This window comes from Rutidosis leptorrhynchoides, chromosome 3, assembly GCF_046630445.1.
Source record: "Rutidosis leptorrhynchoides isolate AG116_Rl617_1_P2 chromosome 3, CSIRO_AGI_Rlap_v1, whole genome shotgun sequence".
In the NCBI taxonomy this organism is placed as follows: Eukaryota; Viridiplantae; Streptophyta; class Magnoliopsida; order Asterales; family Asteraceae; genus Rutidosis; species Rutidosis leptorrhynchoides.
In genome coordinates, this window is record NC_092335.1 from 528,376,090 (window position 1) to 528,395,927 (window position 19,838).

At 36.1% G+C, this 19,838-nt stretch overlaps 3 protein-coding genes across 3 annotated transcripts; all 3 read left to right on the forward strand.

The window, feature by feature from the left end:
- The first annotated feature begins 1,477 nt into the window (after positions 1 to 1,477).
- Positions 1,478 to 1,963, forward strand: LOC139901915 (uncharacterized mitochondrial protein AtMg00810-like). Its single transcript, XM_071884579.1, has one exon. The coding sequence runs from the start codon at positions 1,478 to 1,480 to the stop codon at positions 1,961 to 1,963; it is 486 nt and encodes a 161-aa protein (XP_071740680.1).
- Positions 1,964 to 16,688: 14,725 nt separating this feature from the next.
- On the forward strand, positions 16,689 to 17,186 carry LOC139901917 (uncharacterized). The gene has a single exon (XM_071884580.1). The coding sequence runs from the start codon at positions 16,689 to 16,691 to the stop codon at positions 17,184 to 17,186; it is 498 nt and encodes a 165-aa protein (XP_071740681.1).
- A 3-nt stretch (positions 17,187 to 17,189) lies between these two features.
- On the forward strand, positions 17,190 to 17,552 carry LOC139901918 (uncharacterized). The gene has a single exon (XM_071884581.1). The coding sequence runs from the start codon at positions 17,190 to 17,192 to the stop codon at positions 17,550 to 17,552; it is 363 nt and encodes a 120-aa protein (XP_071740682.1).
- The last annotated feature ends 2,286 nt before the right edge of the window (positions 17,553 to 19,838 follow it).

The following is a 19,838-nucleotide window of genomic DNA, read 5'->3' on the forward strand; positions in this document are numbered from 1 at the left end:
TCGGTGTATTAGGACCATTGTCACTATTGTTAGTGATTATTGGTTAGTTTGGGCGCGGTTTGAGCTTGGAAGTGCAATTGGGTCGAAATTGCACTAGTTGTCGATTTGGGTTGGTTTGTAAATCCACCCTAATTGTGTTATTTGTTATGTGATAATGGAATAGGTACGTTCCATTGGCGTTTGCGGATTTTGGTTTGGCATCTATCTAGACTTCAAGGTGAGTGTTAATATCCTATGTGCATATGTATGTGTAGGATGGGTGCGGGTCGGGTGAAGTGATTCTCGGCTATAAAGCTCACTTCACATATAGGTGGATTTGATGGACTTGTGTATGGGTCCAATTGGCACGGTTGTGCGTTTTGGTTGACCACCTTTGGCGAGGTGCACACTTTGTGTGTACGTTATCACATGTGCTTGTGATGTGGATTATATAACCCCAATGGCGAAGGGTTGATATTGAGTTGTGATGTGGATAACCCCGATGTAGTGGATTTTATAATCCCGTGACCGTGGGTTTTGATATATTGGGAAGTGGATCACGTGTGGATGCGGATTCACGGTGACGCGTGTAGTTCGGTCATCTTATTGAGGTAGTGATCTCGTGTGGATTTGGATTCACTAAGGCTCGTGTAGTTCGTCCAACCTCGATGTTGTTGTGGTATTGAAGATAGTAGTCTCGTGTGGATGCGGATTTACTATGGCTCGTGTGGTTCGGCCAATCTTCATTGTGGTAATTGACTTTTGGTATTGGGTTAAGGGGTTAACCTTGGGCGTTTTACGCTCTATTGTTATTATATTGTCGTATTATTGTGATGTAGCTAACCCTCCGGGTGTAGCTTATTGGCGTTGTTCATATCGTTGTTGGTGAACTTACTTTGTTGATATCTTTAGCTCGTTGCTTAGTGATCGTACGGTATGCTTAGATTAGCTTGCCTTTATGCTTGGATGCTCCGGTATGTTTTATTTGATTAGTTGTGTGGCGTGTCCATTTTATGCATATATATGTATGTAGTATATTCTCACTCACTAAGCGTTAGCTTACCCTCTCGTTGTTCATATTTTTATAGATTTGCATGGAGGCGGTGGCTCGGGTAAGCGTGGGAACTAGTGGACTTGCGTAGTTTGCTTAGAAGACGTGCTTTTGGACTTTTTAGGATTGGGTAGCGTATTCCCAATCACCATGCTCGGTTTTGTTGGAAATTAAAATAGTCGGGTCGTGTTTGCCCGTTCGGATATTTAAACTAATGTAATAAATGGGTTAAAAGTTTATTAAACTTATTATTTGTGTTAAAGATGTTTTGAAAACATAATTGGGACCTAAATATTAATGTATTAAAGAAAAATTTTTACGGGCCGGTTTAGATACGGGTTGGGTCGTTACATGGTGACCTGCTCGAGACAATTTGTATGTATCGGCCTCCAAGATTTCGGGATCCTAATCATCCAGATTACGTTTGTCTCTTACAGAAATCCTTGTATGGTCTTAAACGGGCCCCCCGTGCGTGGTTCTAACGCTTTACTAGTTACGCCCATCGGGCAGGTTTTCTTCACACCAATGCGACTCATTTCTATTTTTCGACAGGGGTCAGATGTTGCCTATCTCCTACTATATGTGGATGACATCATTTTGACAGCTTCTTCTACAACATTTCTTCACAGGATCATTCAATCTCTGCATCAGGAATTTTCTATGACAGACTTAGGACCGCTCAATTATTTATTGGTCATCTCTGTCACATACAACTCTTCTGGCATGTTTCTTTCTCAACGGAAGTATGCACTCGATATTCTCGATAGAGTAGATATGCTTCAGTGTAACCCGTGTCGTACACCAGTTGACACTCACTCTAAACTAGGGACACATGGACGTGTTGTTGTTGACCCTACCTTATATCGCAGCCTTGCAGGTGCTCTTCAGTACCTCACGTTTACTCGCCCTGACATTGTTTATGCGGTACAATAGATGTCTTTTTATGCATGATCCGAGGGCACCTCACTTTTCTGCCCTCAAACGGATTTTAAGGTACATTCGAGGAACTTTAGATATGGGAGTACATTTGCTCAAGTCTTCCACATCCTCTCTTATCGTATATTCTGATGCGGATTGGGCTGGATGTCCTTCCACTCGTAGATCCAGATATGGATACTGTGTGTTTTTGGGTAATAATCTTCTTTCTTGGTCATCAAAGCGACAACACACTCCCTCTAGATCTAGTGCAGAAGCAAAATATCGTGGAGTTTCCAATGTTGTTGCTGAGACTTGTTGGTTACGAAATCTTCTTCGCGAGCTTCACTATCCATTATTTACTGCGACCCTTGTTTACTGTGATAATGTGAGCGACGTGTATCTCTCATCGAATCCAATTCAACATCAGCAGACTAAGCACATCGAGATTGACATTCACTTTGTTTGAGATCTGGTTGCTACTGGATATGTTCGAGTTCTTCATGTTCCCTCTCGGTACCAGTACGCCGATATATTCACAAAGGGCCTACCTAGCAGTCTTTTTAAGGATTTTCGCTCCAGCTTGACCGTTCGATCATCTCCCGCTCCAACTGCGGGAGATGTTAACATACATTATTTCTTGGGCCAATGGTTTAGCCCATTTAGCTATCTCTATAGCATTTATTACTTATGTAAGGGTTTGGCCAATTTCATTCCTTTATATTTGTTGTTATTCTCATTTGTAGGCAAGCTAAAATATCAAATTTAATAGAACTATGTTTAATAAGGTAATAAAAAATAACATTGTAACTTATTTTCTATGATAACTTGTTTTGCTATTTATGATGATAACTTTTTAGTAGTAGTATTTTTTATATTTATTGAAAGTTCTAATGTTAATGATGACTCACTTTATATATTGAACACCGGTTAATAAATCAATGGGCCGATCATTTATTTAAATAATTAAAGATATGACTTCATAACAGATGACATCCGTATTGCTACAGAAATGATTTCGCTTGATACATTTATAATAAAAATTTGCATATTGACGATTGGTAGAGATGAATTCAAGAAGAAGTAAATTAAGAAGAAGACATGATAAACTGGAAAGAAGAAATATAGTGGGAAAAGAGGGATGAATATTGAAGAACATATTTTTATGGGAGATGATATTTCCACCGTCATATTTACTTCTTCCGCATGAATTTTCTAAACTTCCCTTAATGATTACCTTGCACAGTGTTTTTGTTATAAGTTATGTAGGGATATTTTTGAAACAAAAGCTTATAAAGATGGTGGAACAAGTAAATTTGATGGTGGAAGTATCAGCTCCCTATTTTTATAGTCTTTAACTAGTCCGGAGCGGCTCGCGCGTTGCGGCGGGGGCTTTCGGCATGCGTATTCATATTTAATGTAGCGTTGTGTATTTACATAGGGGAAAACGGGCCATGTGTAAGCGCCGTTGTAGGTGTCGTCGTCTTCAGTGTTTTTTAAAAAGTATCCGTTTCGAACGTAGTTAGTTTCGTTTTGTTGATAAAATTATTTCGAGTATAACGGTGCTGTCGGAAAAATTTAACTCGCGTCGAGGAGGAAGATACGAGCTGTCGTTGTGTTTAGCGTTTTTTAAAAAGTGTCCGTTTCGAACGTGGTTAGTTTCGTTTTGTTCATAAGATTATTTCGAGTCTGGCGCTGCTGTAGAAAAAATTTAACTCGTGCCGAACGGGAAGATACGAGTTGTCGTTGTGTTTAGCGTTTTTTTGAGAAGTGTCCGTTTCGCGTATAGTTAGTCCCGTTAGGTTGGTAAGATTTTTTCGAGTTGAACGGTGGTCTTTGAAAAATTTAACTCGCACCCAGCGAGAAAATAGGGCCCGTTATAATTTCAGGTGGATTTAGTTTTTTATATTTTAATTAAATTGTATAATTTACACTTTTCACTCCTAAAAAGTGTAAACTTGAGGAATCGTTGTGGAAATATAGGCAAAATTGAGGGACCGTTTGTAATGTGAACGCAAGCTCAAAACTCCAATTAAATATGACTAAAACTACATCATTTCTCACCACTTTTAGTATATAAGGTTAAAATAATTAAGGTTAATTAATAATAATAATTAATTAATAATAATTAATTAATTAATGAAAGCTAAAAGCCCGTCTCGCTAAATGACCATCCACACTCACTTTTAAGATCAAGGATGATTGAAAAAATCAAATTCTTAGGATGAATAGCATAATTTCAATATAGCCATAAGTACCATATTAAAATGTTACTGCAAAGTGTCACTAAACGTGAAATGCAATATTTAAGTGCCACTAAAAATTAACCTATGTCTTGTACGAATTTTGAAGATTTCGGTATGCGTGTTTCACCTCAATGCGGCGCATCTCTTCATTGATGCGGCACATTTCTTCACCAAAAATGTCCCGACAGTTTTAGATGCGGAGTTTCACTTGAATGCTGCGCATTAGAAGGAGAGGATGCGGCGCATCCTCTACAGATGCGGCGCATCTGTAGCTGTATGAAGTTGGTCACTCACCAACTTTCCCACTCCGGGTTTTCTTGCTTTTCTTTTGCTTTTCTTGTTTGATGGGCATCTTGTCATCATGTTTTATGGCTTTAATAAGTATGTTTGGTGTATGCTTAATCATTTTGTTTTCCTTTAATCTTGTATTTAAGCAAGTTTGTAATTCATTTGGAAATCATTCCAAAACACTTCAAGTTTTCAATCTATTGTCTATATTGTTTCTTATCTTTCTATTTACAGCAAATAAGCTAGTTGTTTTATGGTATCTAGAGCTTGGTTCTAAGATAAACTATTGTGTGCAAATACTCAAAGTTTACTCAAAGTTCCTAACTAGTTATCTTGCTATAAAAAATGGAAGGCTCAAATGGAAACAATTGTGGTATGGTCAATGGAATGGAGAAACTTGTAGGCAACAACTACAAGTATTGGAAGATGTGTATGGAGGCTTTTATTCAAGGTCATGATCTATGGGAACTTGTTTCCGGAGGTGAAGCCATAATTCCCATAGAAACTCTAGAGAATGTAGAGTCAAGAAGAAAATGGAAGGTACGATGTGGAAAGGCTCTCTTTGCATTGAGAACTTCAATTAGCAAAGAGTTCATTGAACACGTTCGTGATATTACTTCTCCAAAAGAAGTATGGGATACTCTTGAGAAACTCTTTTCTAAGAAAAACACCGCAAGGTTACAATTCTTGGAAAACGAGTTAGCAATCTCAAGACAAGAAGGTATGAGTGTTTCCGAATATTTCTTAAGGGTCAAAAATCTATGTTCTGAAATTTCAGAGATTGATGAGAAAGAAAAAATTAGTGAAGCTCGTTTGCGAAGATATCTAATTCGCGGTTTGAAGAAAGAGTATGTCCCGTTCATAACCTCTATTCAGGGGTGGGCTACTCAACCTTCGGTTGAAGAATTGGAGAATTTACTCTCTAATCAAGAAGCTTTGGCCAAGCAAATGGCTAAAGGATTTGAAAATGACGCAGTTTTGTTTTCAAAGGGAAAGAATCACAAGAAAGGTTCTTCAAGCAAAGAAAAGGAAGAAGAGCAAACTAGTTACAAAGGTAACTATGAGAAGAAACCTCCTACATGTTACAAGTGTGGGAAGGTTGGTCACATCAAGAGATATTGTCGTTCCAAAGTCACAAAAGCAAACGTGGCTTGTTCAAATAACGATGATGATGATGTCAAATGGGAGCAATGTTTTACCGTTGATACGGTTGTCAAGAAGAATCAATGGATTGTTGATTCGGGTTGCTCTCATCATGTGACCGGTGATGGAACTCTTCTTCATGACGTTAGAAATCACAATCAAAATGGAGTTGTAATCACGGTCGACAACTCAACTCATCCGGTGAAAAAGGAAGGTAATGCTATTATTGATGTTAATAATGATACATTTACTTTGGAAGATGTTTATCTTGTTCCTAAATTGACCAAGAACTTAGTTTCGGTACCTCAAATTACCGAATCCGAGAAGTATGTTCTTTTTGGTCCAACGGATGTGAAAGTCCTTGAGAATGTCAAGGAGATTGTGGGTGATGTTCTTTTCACGGGAGAAAAAAAGGTTTTTTGTTTGTGTTGTCCGCAGGTGAAGCTTATGTGAAGAAAACAAGCCTAACCGACAACGGAGCTATTTGGCATGCAAGACTAGGCCATGTGGGATATCAAATGTTGCAAAAGATATTCTCACATAAGCTAGTTGATGGAATTCCTAAACTCAAGAATGTTTGTGAAGAGGTGATATGCCAAGGATGTCAATATGGAAAGTCTCACTGGCTTCCATATAAGAAGTCAACAAATTGAAAACAAGGTTTACTTGACTTGATTCATATGGATTTGATGGGGCCAACAAGAACACCAAGTTATAGCGGTCATTGCTATGTCATGGTGTTAATCGATGACTATTCTCGGTTCACTTGGGTGAAGTTTTTAAAGGATAAGAGTGAAGCCTTATCAAAGTTCATAGAGTTCAAAGAAGCGGTCGAATCCGAATTTGGAAGAAAGGTGAAAGCTCTTAGGAGTGATAACGGTGGATAATTCATGTCAAATGATTTCTTTACTTATTGCAAAGCTAATCGTATTTCTCGCCAAATGACTTGTCCGGACACCCCTCAACAAAATGGTGTTGCGGAAAGAAAGATTGCTTACCTTGTTTCAATATGCTTATCTTGGTTACATGACAAAGGGTTACCTAGGAAGCTATGGGCGGAAGCACTTCAATGTGCCTGTCATGTGTCTAATCGGTTACCATCTTGGCCAGGTACACAAAAATCATCTTTTGAGCTAGCTTATGGTCAAAAGCCAAATGTAAGCTATTTTAGGGTGTTTGGTTCTATTTGTTATGTTCATGTTCCTAAAGCTAACCGAACCAAACTTGACCCAAAAGATCGAAAGTGTATTTTTGTTGGTTATGATTCTCACAGGAAAGGTTGGAGGTGTATGGATCAAGAAACAAAGAAGTTTACCACTTCAAGAGATGTGGTATTTGATGAAGTGTCTTCTCAATTTTCTGAATCAAGCAAAAATGGTGAAGGAAATAGAGATTACAAATTTATGTTTCCTAGTATTGATACTCAAGAAGAAAGTGAGAATGATGGTGGTTCTCAAACTCAAGAAGAGGCACCTAGTGAAGAAGTACCAACTCAAGTTAGAAGGTCAACAAGAGAAAAGAGACAACCAAAACATCTAAGTGACTATGAGGTGAACACAGTCACAACTTGTTTCTTTTCAGGTGGCTTAACCGAAGAACCAACATGTTAAGAAGAAGCTAAAGATTCTCCGGATTGGAGAAAAGCAATGCAAGAGGAGATTGATGCATTGGAAAAGAATGAAACTTGGGAGCTTGTCAAGAAATCGGAAGCATGTAAACCGGTTACATGCAAATGGGTTTATCGTTTGAAGAAGAACTCAGATGAAACCATTAATAGGTTCAAGTCTCGGTTGGTGGCTCGTGGCTTTTGTCAAAGTTATGGGCTTGACTATGAGGAAACGTTTAGCCCCGTGGCTAAAATGGTAACGGTGAGAACAATAATGTAACGACCCTGGATTTTCCAACGTTTAATTAATAATATTTATTATTAATGTTTGTGTTTAATAAATGTATTTTTATGCATTTACTTGTTACCGTACATGACTTTGCATGGCCCGAATCGTCTTTGTGACACACGTACATTACACGAATAATATTTTCAAATATTATTTACATTCATGATTAATTTTTATTAATCATTTTAATTAACTAAGGTTACTAGTTAATTACTTGGGCTTCATTTGGATTAATTTGTTAATTACTTGAACTTGAGCTTTGATTAATGTTAATGGAATTAGAAGCCCACCCTACACACTTAATGGATTATTTAGCCCATCCTAAAATGCAAGTATCATACTTAGACTTAACTAGATTGATTAAGTTGTGAAAGAATCTAGTTACTTGTTCCATTACACATCTTTCCCATGAAAACACACCTTATAACCAACTTTTAAGCCAAATTCATGCAAGTGACTTGTGGATTTTCTCCTCCTCCCTCCCCTTTTGTAAACCGTCGGCATTAGGCTCCATGGGGGAGTGTTGCATTTTCATTTTTTGTGTTACTTAGTTGCTAGTTTCCTCTCATTTCCTCACACACACAAATTACTTCTCATTTTTCTCTCAACTTTTGCTCTCATCTTTTCTCTACATTTTGTAAGTAACAAGCTTACTTTCCTCTTCTTGTTCTTCATAAAAACCGAACCCATAACACTTAATCATCATCATTTACTTGTCTTTGATTGTTGTTTAATTACTTGTTGTTGTTACTTACTAGTTATCAAGAATCAAACTCTCTAGTTCGTTCTTCACTTTATCTTGTTCATACAAGAACATATAAGAACAAAACTTTCTAGTTTATGTTCTACACTTAATGTTTTAAAGAAAGAAAGTTCATGAGTTAAAATCATACTTGTGATTCATGTTTGTAAACTTAAAGTTTACATTCTTAAAGATCAAAGTCTTGGCTTGAATCTTTAAAGTATGAACAACCATGAACTTGTTAACTTGTAGATTTAATTATTTCCTCATTCTTGCACTTTTTAAATTCGTGATTTATGATAATGGTCAAGTATTACAAGTTAATCTTGATCTCATACTTTCTTGAACTAAAAGCTAACTTTATAAGTTCAAGAACATGGAAGTTTAACTTTCTAGTTACAACTTCACATACTTATGAAAGATCTAAGTTTCTATAGCTTATGGTCTACTTATTTTGTCATAATCAAAAGCTTGTAAGCTTACATATACTTTACAAGATGAAAATCTAAGTTTTATAGCTTATGGTTTCATTAAAGTAAAGATTTATGTCTTATAACTTAGGATTTAACTTAATAACTTTAGATCTAGACTTTTGGGTCTTGGATCTTCAAGATCTAACTAAGAACTATGTTCTACAACTTAAGATCTTGATTAGTTAGTTTACTTTCAAGTTTGTAGCTTAATATTACTTTTAGAGTTCATGTATGTGTCGGATCTAAGATCTTGATGTAACTTTGGTTCATCAAACTACTTGCAACACTTAATTGAGTTGTGCTACTTATCTTAGACTTGCATTAGTTTTATTATGGTCAAAACTTGGTAAAGATGATGTAAACACGTCAACAAGTTGTACACTTGAAGCTATATGCATCAAGGATGAGAACCGTGATGAACATCAAGCACCAAGAACCCACCGGAACCCACTGTTTACTGTTTTCTGTAACTGATCAGAACACCTGGGCTACTATAAAGTTGATTTTCAGTTAGCTCTGTTTGAGTAGATAATTTTTCGTTTAAGACTTGTCTTAATCCGAGTTATGCTTTAGGATTTATGGCCCTCCGAACGTCACTATGTCCTTTTAATGTTGTGCTGAAAATTCTGACCTACTCGCACTTAGACCGTCGCCACGGTCAAACGAAGACGAGTTTACTTCTGGAATTTTTATCACAACTAAAGGACTCATATACGGAGCCATGGCCACTGGTCTCACCTTATTTCAGTAGGTATAGAGGCCTTGGTGACTGATCGAAGTCAGCCTTTGTTTTAAACTCTTTTCATGAACGAAACTTACTTTACACCTTTTTGTTTAATGATGATTGATGATGACCTTTAAGACCTAATTTACATACTTTTAAACCTATTGGGACGATTTACTAACTTAGTAACTTTTAACTTAGGTTGAGGACTTTTCGGACCTACATACTTGATTACTTCCCGACTCAACTTTACTACTACTTTTCCACTGTGAGTTATAGCATCCCTTTTTACTTTAACTATTTTGGGAACTGAGAATACATGCACATTTTATGTTTTACATACTAGGCACGAGTACTTAAACTTTATATATGTGTAGGTTATAAAACGGCATAAACATTCCCTTTAGCTCGGTAACGTTTAGTCATTGGTTTTTGAACCGGTGAACGCGAATCTTAGATATGGATCCATAGGGTTTGGCATCCCCACTCGGGCTAGTAGCGCTAGCATTTAACGGGTGTTTAATACTTCGTAAACATACGCACTCGCCAAGTGTACTTTCAGGGGGTTATAAACGTTAAGTTAGTTACCAAGTGCCCACGGTTAAACATATACTTTATCATACTGTTTTGAAACGCTCTTTGTAGCACTAAAATCTCGTGGCCTACCTTACATTACTATTATACTTAAACTATAGCTCACCAACCTTTGTGTTGACGTTTTAAGCATGTTTTTCTCAGGTGCTTAAGGTTGCTTGTTTCCGCTGTTGTACTAGTCTTGCTGTAGACACCCGCTGCTTTAGAGATGTCATCGCATGAACGTTTATCTTGCATTCATAAACATTATTACTTTTGAAACTATGATTTGTAACGACCATTGGGGTCACATACAATTATTAATTGCTTCTATTCATAGAAGCATACTTTTAATGTAAAACATTCGACGTTAGTTATGACGTCACCTTTTATCATGAATGCAAACGTATTTTGAAATAGCATATAGCGTTTGACCTTGTAATGATCCTGTTGTTGATGGTCCGTACACGATGGTTTTGTACGGGGCATCACAAATAATCTCACTAGCGGCTTACAAAGGGTGAAAATTGTGGCAACTTGATGTGAAGAATGCTTTTCTATATGGAGAGCTTGATCGTGAGGTGTTCATGGAACAACCTATTGGGTTCATTTCAAATCAATTTCCAGAATATGTGTGCCGGTTGAAGAAAGCCCTTTATGGCTTGAAACAAGCTCCGAGAGCTTGGTATGGTAAGGTTGCACAATACCTTGTCTTTTGTGGTTTTAAAATTTCTGATGCGGATTCTAGTTTGTTTGTAAAGAAAGAATCAGGTTTCCATGTTTTGGTGTTATTATATGTTGATGACATGATTATCACCGGAGGAAACGAGTCAGAAATCTCCCGTTTAAGTGATGATCTTTCGGTTCATTTTCAAATGAAGAATCTGGGGGAGACTGGATGTTTTCTTGGCTTGGAAGTTGATAAATTAGAAAACGGGTACTTTATCTCTCAAAGGGGTTATGCAAGAAGTCTCTTGGAACGTTTCAACATGGGGGAGTCAAAGCCTATGACTACTCCAATGGAACCAAACCTCAAAATGAAGAAAGATCAAGGAAAAGAGCTCAAGGATGTGAAGTTGTTTCGACAAATGGTTGGAAGTTTGATCTATCTAACCATCACAAGGTCAGAAATTGCTTACTCGGTTGGCATTGTTTCACAATTTATGCAATGTCCAACTAATGTTCATCTTAATGCAGCAAAAAGGATCCTTCGTTATGTGAAAGGATCAATAGGTCATGGCTTGTGGTATAAGAAGTGTGATAATGTTTTGTTAAATGGTTTCGTGGATGCAGATTGGATGGGAGACGCAAATGATCGCCATTCAACTTCGGGTTACTGTTTTAACATGGGTTCCGCGGTTATTTCATGGTGTAGTAAGAAGCAAGATGTTGTTGCTTTGTCTAGCACGAAAGCGGAATACATAGCTGCAACAATGGCGGCTCAAGAATGTATTTGGTTAAGAAGATTGATTGGTGACATACTTGAAAAAGTAGATTATATTGTCAAACTAAGATGTGACAACGAAAGTGCAATCAAGCTTGCTTCGAATCCAGTTTTTCATGCACGTACTAAGCATATTGAAATGAGATATCATTTTATTCGTGAAAAGGTTTTTAGCGGGGAGATCGAGCTAGCAAATGTAAGGACTAATGCTCAAGTAGCCGACATCTTTACTAAAGCTCTAATGAAGGCCAAGTTCATGAAATTTCGGATGGCGTTGGGAATTGTTGATCGGGATTTTGCACTAAGGGGGAGTATTAAAATGTTAGTGCAAAGTGTCACTAAAAGTGAAATGCAATATTTAAGTGCCACTAAAAATCAACCTATGTCTTGTACGAATTTTGAAGATTTCGGTATGCGTGTTTCACCTCAATGCGGCGCATCTCTTCATTGATACGGCGCATCTCTTCACCAAAAATGTCCCGAGAGTTTTAGATGCGGAGTTTCACTTGAATGCTGCGCATTAGAAGGAGAGGATGCGGCGCATCCTCTACAGATGCGGCGCATCTGTAGCTGTATGAAGTTGGTCACTCACCAACTTTTCCACTCCGGGTTTTCTTGCTTTTCTTATGCTTTTCTTGTTTGATGGGCATCTTGTCATCATGTTTTATGGCTTTAATAAGTATGTTTGGTGTATGCTTAATCATTTTGTTTTCCTTTAATCTTGTATTTAAGCAAGCTTGTAATTCATTTGGAAATCATTCCAAAACACTTCAAGTTTTCAATCTATTGTCTATATTGTTTCTTATCTTTCTATTTACAGCAAATAAGCTAGTTGTTTTATACCAATGGAGTAATTTTCTCCATTTTTTTTAAGACGAAAAACTTAATATAAAAAAGATAAGTATTACTAATCCGTAAGATGAGTAGCCTCATTAAGACTAATAATATCGCGGCGTTAAATTGGGTGCGTCAAATGAGCTGGAATTTTTGACGGCCGCTAATGCAGCGTCACTTTTTGACGGTAGTAGGCGTATGTTGAGATTTTGACGAAAGTGAATGTCCATTTGACATTATTTTTAGCCAATCACAGCCTTTCACTATTTATATTTATTATTTAATTTAATTTTTTTCTCACCCAATTTCAATCAGATTTTACCACCTCACCCTCCAAATATTTGACACAAAAACTTGACATTTTGGGTTAACGGGGGTCAGATACAGTCACGGTCAAAAACCCATTTTTTCACTAAAAAATGCACAATCTGACTCTGACATCACAGTCAGGGTTAGGAATAGTCTAAGAACGAACATTAAAAGATTTTCTATCTTGTAGGAGCTATTTCACATAAGAAAATAAAAGGGCATCCGCCCCATCTGGATTTAACGAAAAAGATTTCTTTACACAAAAACATTTTCTTTTTTAAAAAGTAAGGTCTTTTTTAGTGTTTACCCCTGTTGACGATTTAAAAATTATAAAATGTTTACATCCGCCCCCATATGTATCCGAATTCAAGTTCCAGCACTCCACATCATAGTAACTCAATAAAAGCTTTTTTGACGACTACTTCACGTGCGTATACATATAAACCCAACATGAAAATTTACCTTTTAAAACAGTTGTACCACCAGAGCACCATTTGAGAAGCAATCAAAACTTTAACATAAACGCCTTGCTATAGAATCATACTTACCAAGATGACTTCATGGTAGACTTCGTAAAAGCAAAATTTGTAAAATTAATGCGCAAGGTACAACACATAACTGCATGACTAAATTCATGCGAGCCTTCATGATCACACACATATATACTTAGACGTCATTTATTATAATGTATATAATATAGGTATATCGTATTATCGTATATATATCTATATATATTAAGTATGGTAAATTAAAAGAGAGTATTATTTTAATTGGAGTTAGGTAGTTAATTAATTGGACTCTTGAATTTAAGTCCATTAAGTAATTACTAGACTTAAAAAAAAAAAAAAAAAAAAAAAGAAATTAAGTAATTACTCAAGCTCAATAATTAAGCCTTAAATATTTTAGGGCTTAAAGTTAATTATTTAAGTAAGATTAGATCTACTTAGAAATCAACACACGCAAAATTAAACCTCTCTTTTTCCTTTCGAGAGACTGCCGTCAAAAACAAAAGAGGCAAAAGAATTTCCTTTGGTTCCTTTTGATACAATTCAATAATATATCCAATAGCCACCAAACCAATTTTAGCTTCATGTCCATGTGGTGTGTAACATTTGACTTAGCTACATTAATAAAGAAAAGGAATTTTATTGAGTCACTCATTTTGAAGAAGTCATCGTAGGCCAGCAAAGGAAAAGACGGAACAATTGTGAAAAGTATTAATAAAGACTACTTGTGGTTTTGAAAAGTTTAATAAAGTTCGGTTTTGAAAAGTATTAATAAAGAGTATATTAATTCTTTTGTTGAATACTTAGCCTTGAGCCGGAATTAGTATATTCGATTGACTTTGCTTGAAGTGTAGTGTGGATCAACTTTAGAGACGGTAGTATTTTCAATCGTAGTTTCTCTTCATCAACCGTGGTCCGTAGATTTCTCTCCATCAATTCGGTTTTCAAAGAAATGTACAATATATATTCTTTCTTGATATTATTTATCATTAACCATATAATGCATTAGGATCCGGACTTTGATTATTGTTTAATTTAAATGATTACACTATGTTTAACTTATTATATTATGTTAGAGAATAGTTTAGTAATAGGTTCAGCCCATTTATGGGTCTAGGAGGGTTACCGTAATGAGTGATGATATGTACACAACCATTTTTTACACATACACAATCAAATATGTCTGGAGAGTGGGACGGATCTACCTGGCCAAGGTGCTAATGTCAAGTGGTTATCCGAAGTGTTGAAATATGCTCTACCTACGGTCCTAACTAGTCTTTCTTTTCGGTAAGTAAGAATACATTGACCGATGGAGGAGAACCCCCGAAGTAAACATAAATGAAGGGGCATACCCCACCCCAGTCAACCAAACAAAGAACTCAAGACACTCCCTGAACTCTAAAATAAAGAAACTAACCTATGGAAAAAATTATTGAAGCCGTCAAAAACAAAAGAGGCAAAAGAATTTCCTTTGGTTCCTTTTGATACAATTCAATAATATATACAATAGCCACCAAACCAATTTTAGTTTCATGTCCATGTGGTGTGTAACATTTGATTTAGCTACATTAATAAAGAAAAGGAATTTTATTGAGTCACTCATTTTGAAGAAGTCATCGTAGGCCAGCAAAGGAAAAGACGAACCAATTCTGAAAAGTATTAATAAAGACTACTTGTGGTTTTGAAAAGTTTAATGAAGTTCGGTTTTGAAAAGTATTAATACAGAGTATATTAATTCTTTTCTTGAATACTTAGCCTTGAGCCGGAATTAGTATATTCAGTTGACGTTGCTTGAAGTGTAGTGTGAATCAACTTTAGAGACGATAGTATTTTCAATCGTAGTTTCTCTTCATCAACCGTGGTCCGTAGATTTCTCTCCATCAATTCGGTTTTCAAAGAAATGTACAATATATATTCTCTCTTGATATTATTTATCATTAACCGTATAATGCATTAGGATTCGGACTTTGATTATTGTTTAATTTAAATGATTACACTATGTTTAACTTATTATATTATGTTAGAGAATAGTTTAGTAATAGGTTTGGTCCATTTGTGGGTCTAGGATTTTGTTAGAGCACTGGGTGTGATGACGCGTCAGTTTAGTGTTAGTTCAGTGTCTTGCTGATGACTGGACGCTGACTGGACTGACACTGAAAACTGACACTGGTGAAAAAACAGGGGAATTGGGAAGAATGTCAGTTCAGTGTCAGTTCAGTGTTTTGGAAAGAGAAAATATTGTATTTTATTATTTTTTAAAATTATTTTAATTATCTGATAAAATATAAATGATAAATAAAATAAAACTTGCACAAATATTAAAAGGCCTAGTTTATTGAAATTAAGAACCCTAGTACAATAAATACGATCGTTCAGAGACAAATACAATTACTGAAACATAAATAACAATAATTCAAACACAAATACGATTCTTCATTCTTCATCATCGAAGTCGGAGTATGAGTCTTCCAAAGCCATTTCTCGACGAATCCTCTGCTTCTTTTTCTGGATTGCCCTCCTATCATCCATAGCCGATGTCTCTATACCTATATCGTCCCGTTAAACTCTCTATCCACCTTCTCCTCTTTCTCTTTCGTTATTCAGCTCCTTTAATCTATTTTATCCATCAATCAATCAAAAAAAAAAAAAAAAAAAATTGGCCGCTGCTAAACCATCGGTTGTCATGTTTTTCTCCGCAACACACCACGTAACCTAATCTGCTTGTATAATTTTCATTATTTTACGTTTTCTTTTTATCTAGTTCTTCAAAAACAAAATTATCCCCCACTAAGACAAATGGCCAATCAAATAGTATCAATCTACGATCTGCATAAGACCGTTTGTATCGGTAGAGAGTCACGCCGTCACTTGGTGACGTGTACCGAAAGTGACGCCGAAAAATGAGGTAACAAGGCGGCACTTGGTGCCGTGACTTCGGCGTTTGGGGAGAAGAAACGGGGAAGGTAACGGGTGTTAGTGACACGTGGCGGGCTCTAGTTCGTCAGTCTAAAATAGCCGTTGTTAATAAAAAAAAAATTCAGTAATTTTTTTTCCTATATATACATGTACATTTATTTGATTTTTTAACACCCAAACTTTATCAATCCTACTTCCATTCTTTTATTTTAACCAAATAACATACAAACATCAATTTTATTTTATTTTTCAAAATGAAAGATACTTACAAGATGCTCAAGTTTCTTGATGATGATTCCGATGATGAAAAAATTGTTAGTTTTATTAATAGTTTAACGGAAGAAGAAGTGGATGGAGAAGCAAGCAGTTCGTGATTCCCTTGAAGCCGAGTTTATATTGCTAGGGATCGTGAAGATGCCGCTATAAGATTATATAATGATTATTTTTCGGAGACACCAATGTATGCCGAAAATAAATTTAAGAGATGTTATCGAATGCGTCGTCAATTATTTCTCCGAATTGTGGAAGGTATATCTAATTTTAATAGTACTAATATTCCTGAATATTTTTTGTTTTTTCGGGAACGTCCCAATGCAACAGGTCGTCAAAGTTTGACGATTCTTCAAAAGTGTACAGCGGCCATACGTCAAATGGCGTATGGAACTACACCCGATTTGTTTGACGAATATATAAAAATAGGTGAGAAAACGGCCGCTTTATGTTTAGATTATTTCTGCAAATGCGTATTTCATTTGTTTACTAGAGAATATTTGCGAAAACCCACTGCCCAAGATATCGCTAGACTTTATAATTTTCACGAACAAAAACATGGTTTACCGGGTATGCTTGGTAGTATAGATTGTATGCATTGGGAGGGGAAGAATTGTCCTGTTGGTTGGCAAGGGCAATACACCAGAGGTGATCAAAAAGGGCCTTCTGTAATGCTTGAAGCAGTCGCCTCACAAGATTTGTGGATATGGCATGCATTCTTTGGTATGGCAGGTTCGAACAATGATATTAACGTTCTAAATGCATCACCAATTTTCAACTCTATAAAAGATGGAACGGCTCCACCTTCACCATTTGATGTCAACGGGCGTCACTACGAAAGAGGGTATTACCTAGGCGATGGTATATACCCAGATTGAGCCATGTTGGTAAAAGCGCCTCATAATCCAATTGACGAACCACGTAAAAAATTTAAACGTTTTCAAGAAAGTGCAAGGAAAGATATTGAGCGTGCATTTGGAGTATTACAGGGTAGATTTGCAATGTTAAAGACTCCGGCGAGATCTAAAGACTTCAACAAAATTAGAAGACATATGTATGCTTGTATTGTATTACATAACATGATTCAGGAAAATAACGATTTTGCTATTGGAAGGAGAGAAGAAAGAATGATACAAAGGAACCCCCCACGAAGGTTGGAACGGGATTTGAGGGATCGAGATGCAAGGGTTAAGGAAATAAGAGACAAGCAAGTTCACCAACAATTAGAGGCAGATTTAACCTAGCACGTTTGGAACTTATCACCTTATTTTCGGTCTGCTAATAACAATGAATAATTTGTTATGTATTTTATAGTTTGGTTAATGAATTTTTAAAATTATGTAATTTCAATTAATGTAATTCACGTTTAGTTGTAACTAGAAAGTTATCGACCGCGCGTTGCGGCGGTGGCGTTCGGGTCATATTGTGGGTGCTCTGTTTGTGTTTGTGTTTATTCGTTTTGTTGATATATTTATTTCGAGCTTAACGGTCCTAGAGGAAGATACGGGCTGTCTTTGTGTTTAGCGTTTTTTTAAAAGTGTCCGTTTCGAACGTAGTTTTTATGGTTTTGTTCATAAAATTATTTCGAGTAAGACGCTACTGTCGAAAAATTTTAACTCGCGGCGAGCGGGAAGATATGGATTGTCGTTGTGGTTAGCGTTTTTTAAAAAGTGTCCGTTTCGAATGTAGTTAGTTTCGTTTTGTTCACAAAAATATTTCGAGTTTAACGGTGCTGGCGGAAAAATTTAATTCGCGGCGAGCAGGAAGATACGGGCTGTAGTTGTCTTTAGCGTTTTTTAAAAGGTGTCCGTTTCGAACGTACCTTTTATCGTTTTGTTCATAAAATTATTTCGAGTACGACGCTGCTTTCGGAAAAATTTAACTCGCGGCGAGCGGGAAGATACGGGCTGTTGTGTTTTTAGCGTTTTTTAAAAAGTGTCCGTTTTGAGCGTAGTTAGTTTCGTTTTGTTCACAGAAATATTTCGAGTTTAACGGTGCGGTCGGTGAAATTTAACTCGGAGCGAGGAGGAAGATACGGACTGTCGAAATGTTTGGGTGGAGTTTTTATTTTAACTAAGGAAAGTGGCATTTTACCCCCCTGCATTTGAGGGTATTTTTTTTAAGTTAGGTATAGTGTAGGGGAGTTTGTTGGATATTTTGGGTGGGAGTTTGGTCCCATGTTGTTTTGGGTATTTTTTGGGCGGGGGTGGGGTGAAGCGACCAAATCCCATGTGGTGGTTAGTATATATGGAAATGATGGATTGGTAGTCATAAAATATAGCCGTTTATTATAATAATTCCTAAAACGATTACACAATTACATTATTTCTTATAAATAGAAAATAAACTTAGTTCCTAAAAACGATTACATTATTCCTAACGGCTATTTTCAACAAACACAATCATCAATCTTCGAATTCACGTGGATCGTGTTGCTGAAACCCTGGAGATTCAGGAGCAGCTTCATCTTCACTTGCAGATATAGCGTAGCTTTCATCAATCCATTCGGTGTAAAGGTTAATTGGTTGGTTACGTAACAAGGCTTGCCCAATCGCACCAAATCAATCGTGATCTTCTTCTAGTAGCAAGGCACGAGCGTTGGGTTTTTTGAAAAACCAGATTTGTCTAGTGGGGTAGAATATGTCTCGCTGTAGCAACTCAAGCAAACACATATAACTTGGACACTTATGAACATCTATGTAATAATCTCGTGTTTCATACTCGTTATAATTCCTCATTTCGCTATCAAATTCACCTCCGTAGTGAACTTTAACAACAACATTCAAGGGGCTCATTTCGATGTGTGTGTTTACGATTTGAGAGTTTTAAGAAGAGAGGAAGTGTGTGATTATGAGTTGAGAAGAGGGGTTGTATATATAGGGGTAAAAGTAGCCGTTTTAAAAAAAAAAAATAACGGTTATAAATATAGCCGTTATATTTTAAAAACATTTTTAAAAAATAAATATAATCATATAATAATATAAATAATATCAATAAAAATAAATAAAATAGAAAAAGGAAAAATAAAATGCCACCTCAGCATTCCACTAAAGTAACACCAGAAAAGTAACACCACCATTACTCACTCAGAAAAGTAACACGTCCTAATTAGCAAAAAAGTGCAAAAAGGCAAGTGACACCAAAAGTGACACCACTCACCATTACGGATGGTCTAATCTTTTATTTTCTATTATCCTTTCTCTTATTATTATTATTATTATTATTATTATTATTATTATTATTATTATTATTATTATTATCTCTCTCTTCTTATTAAATCAAGAGCAAAATTATGAAATAATTTTTCATTTTTGAGTCATTAAATCAGATCTTAGCCATTAGATCAAGATAAAACTCCCTCATCCATCCATCCATTCACATAACGAATTTTTATTACTAATAAATTTTAGACATCTTACTTGAAAGACATATATACCCAAAAAAAATTTAAGTATTACACACTGCATTAATTTTAATTGGCTACATCAAATTAGGGATTTACGTTATTATTTAGAATTAATACGGAATCA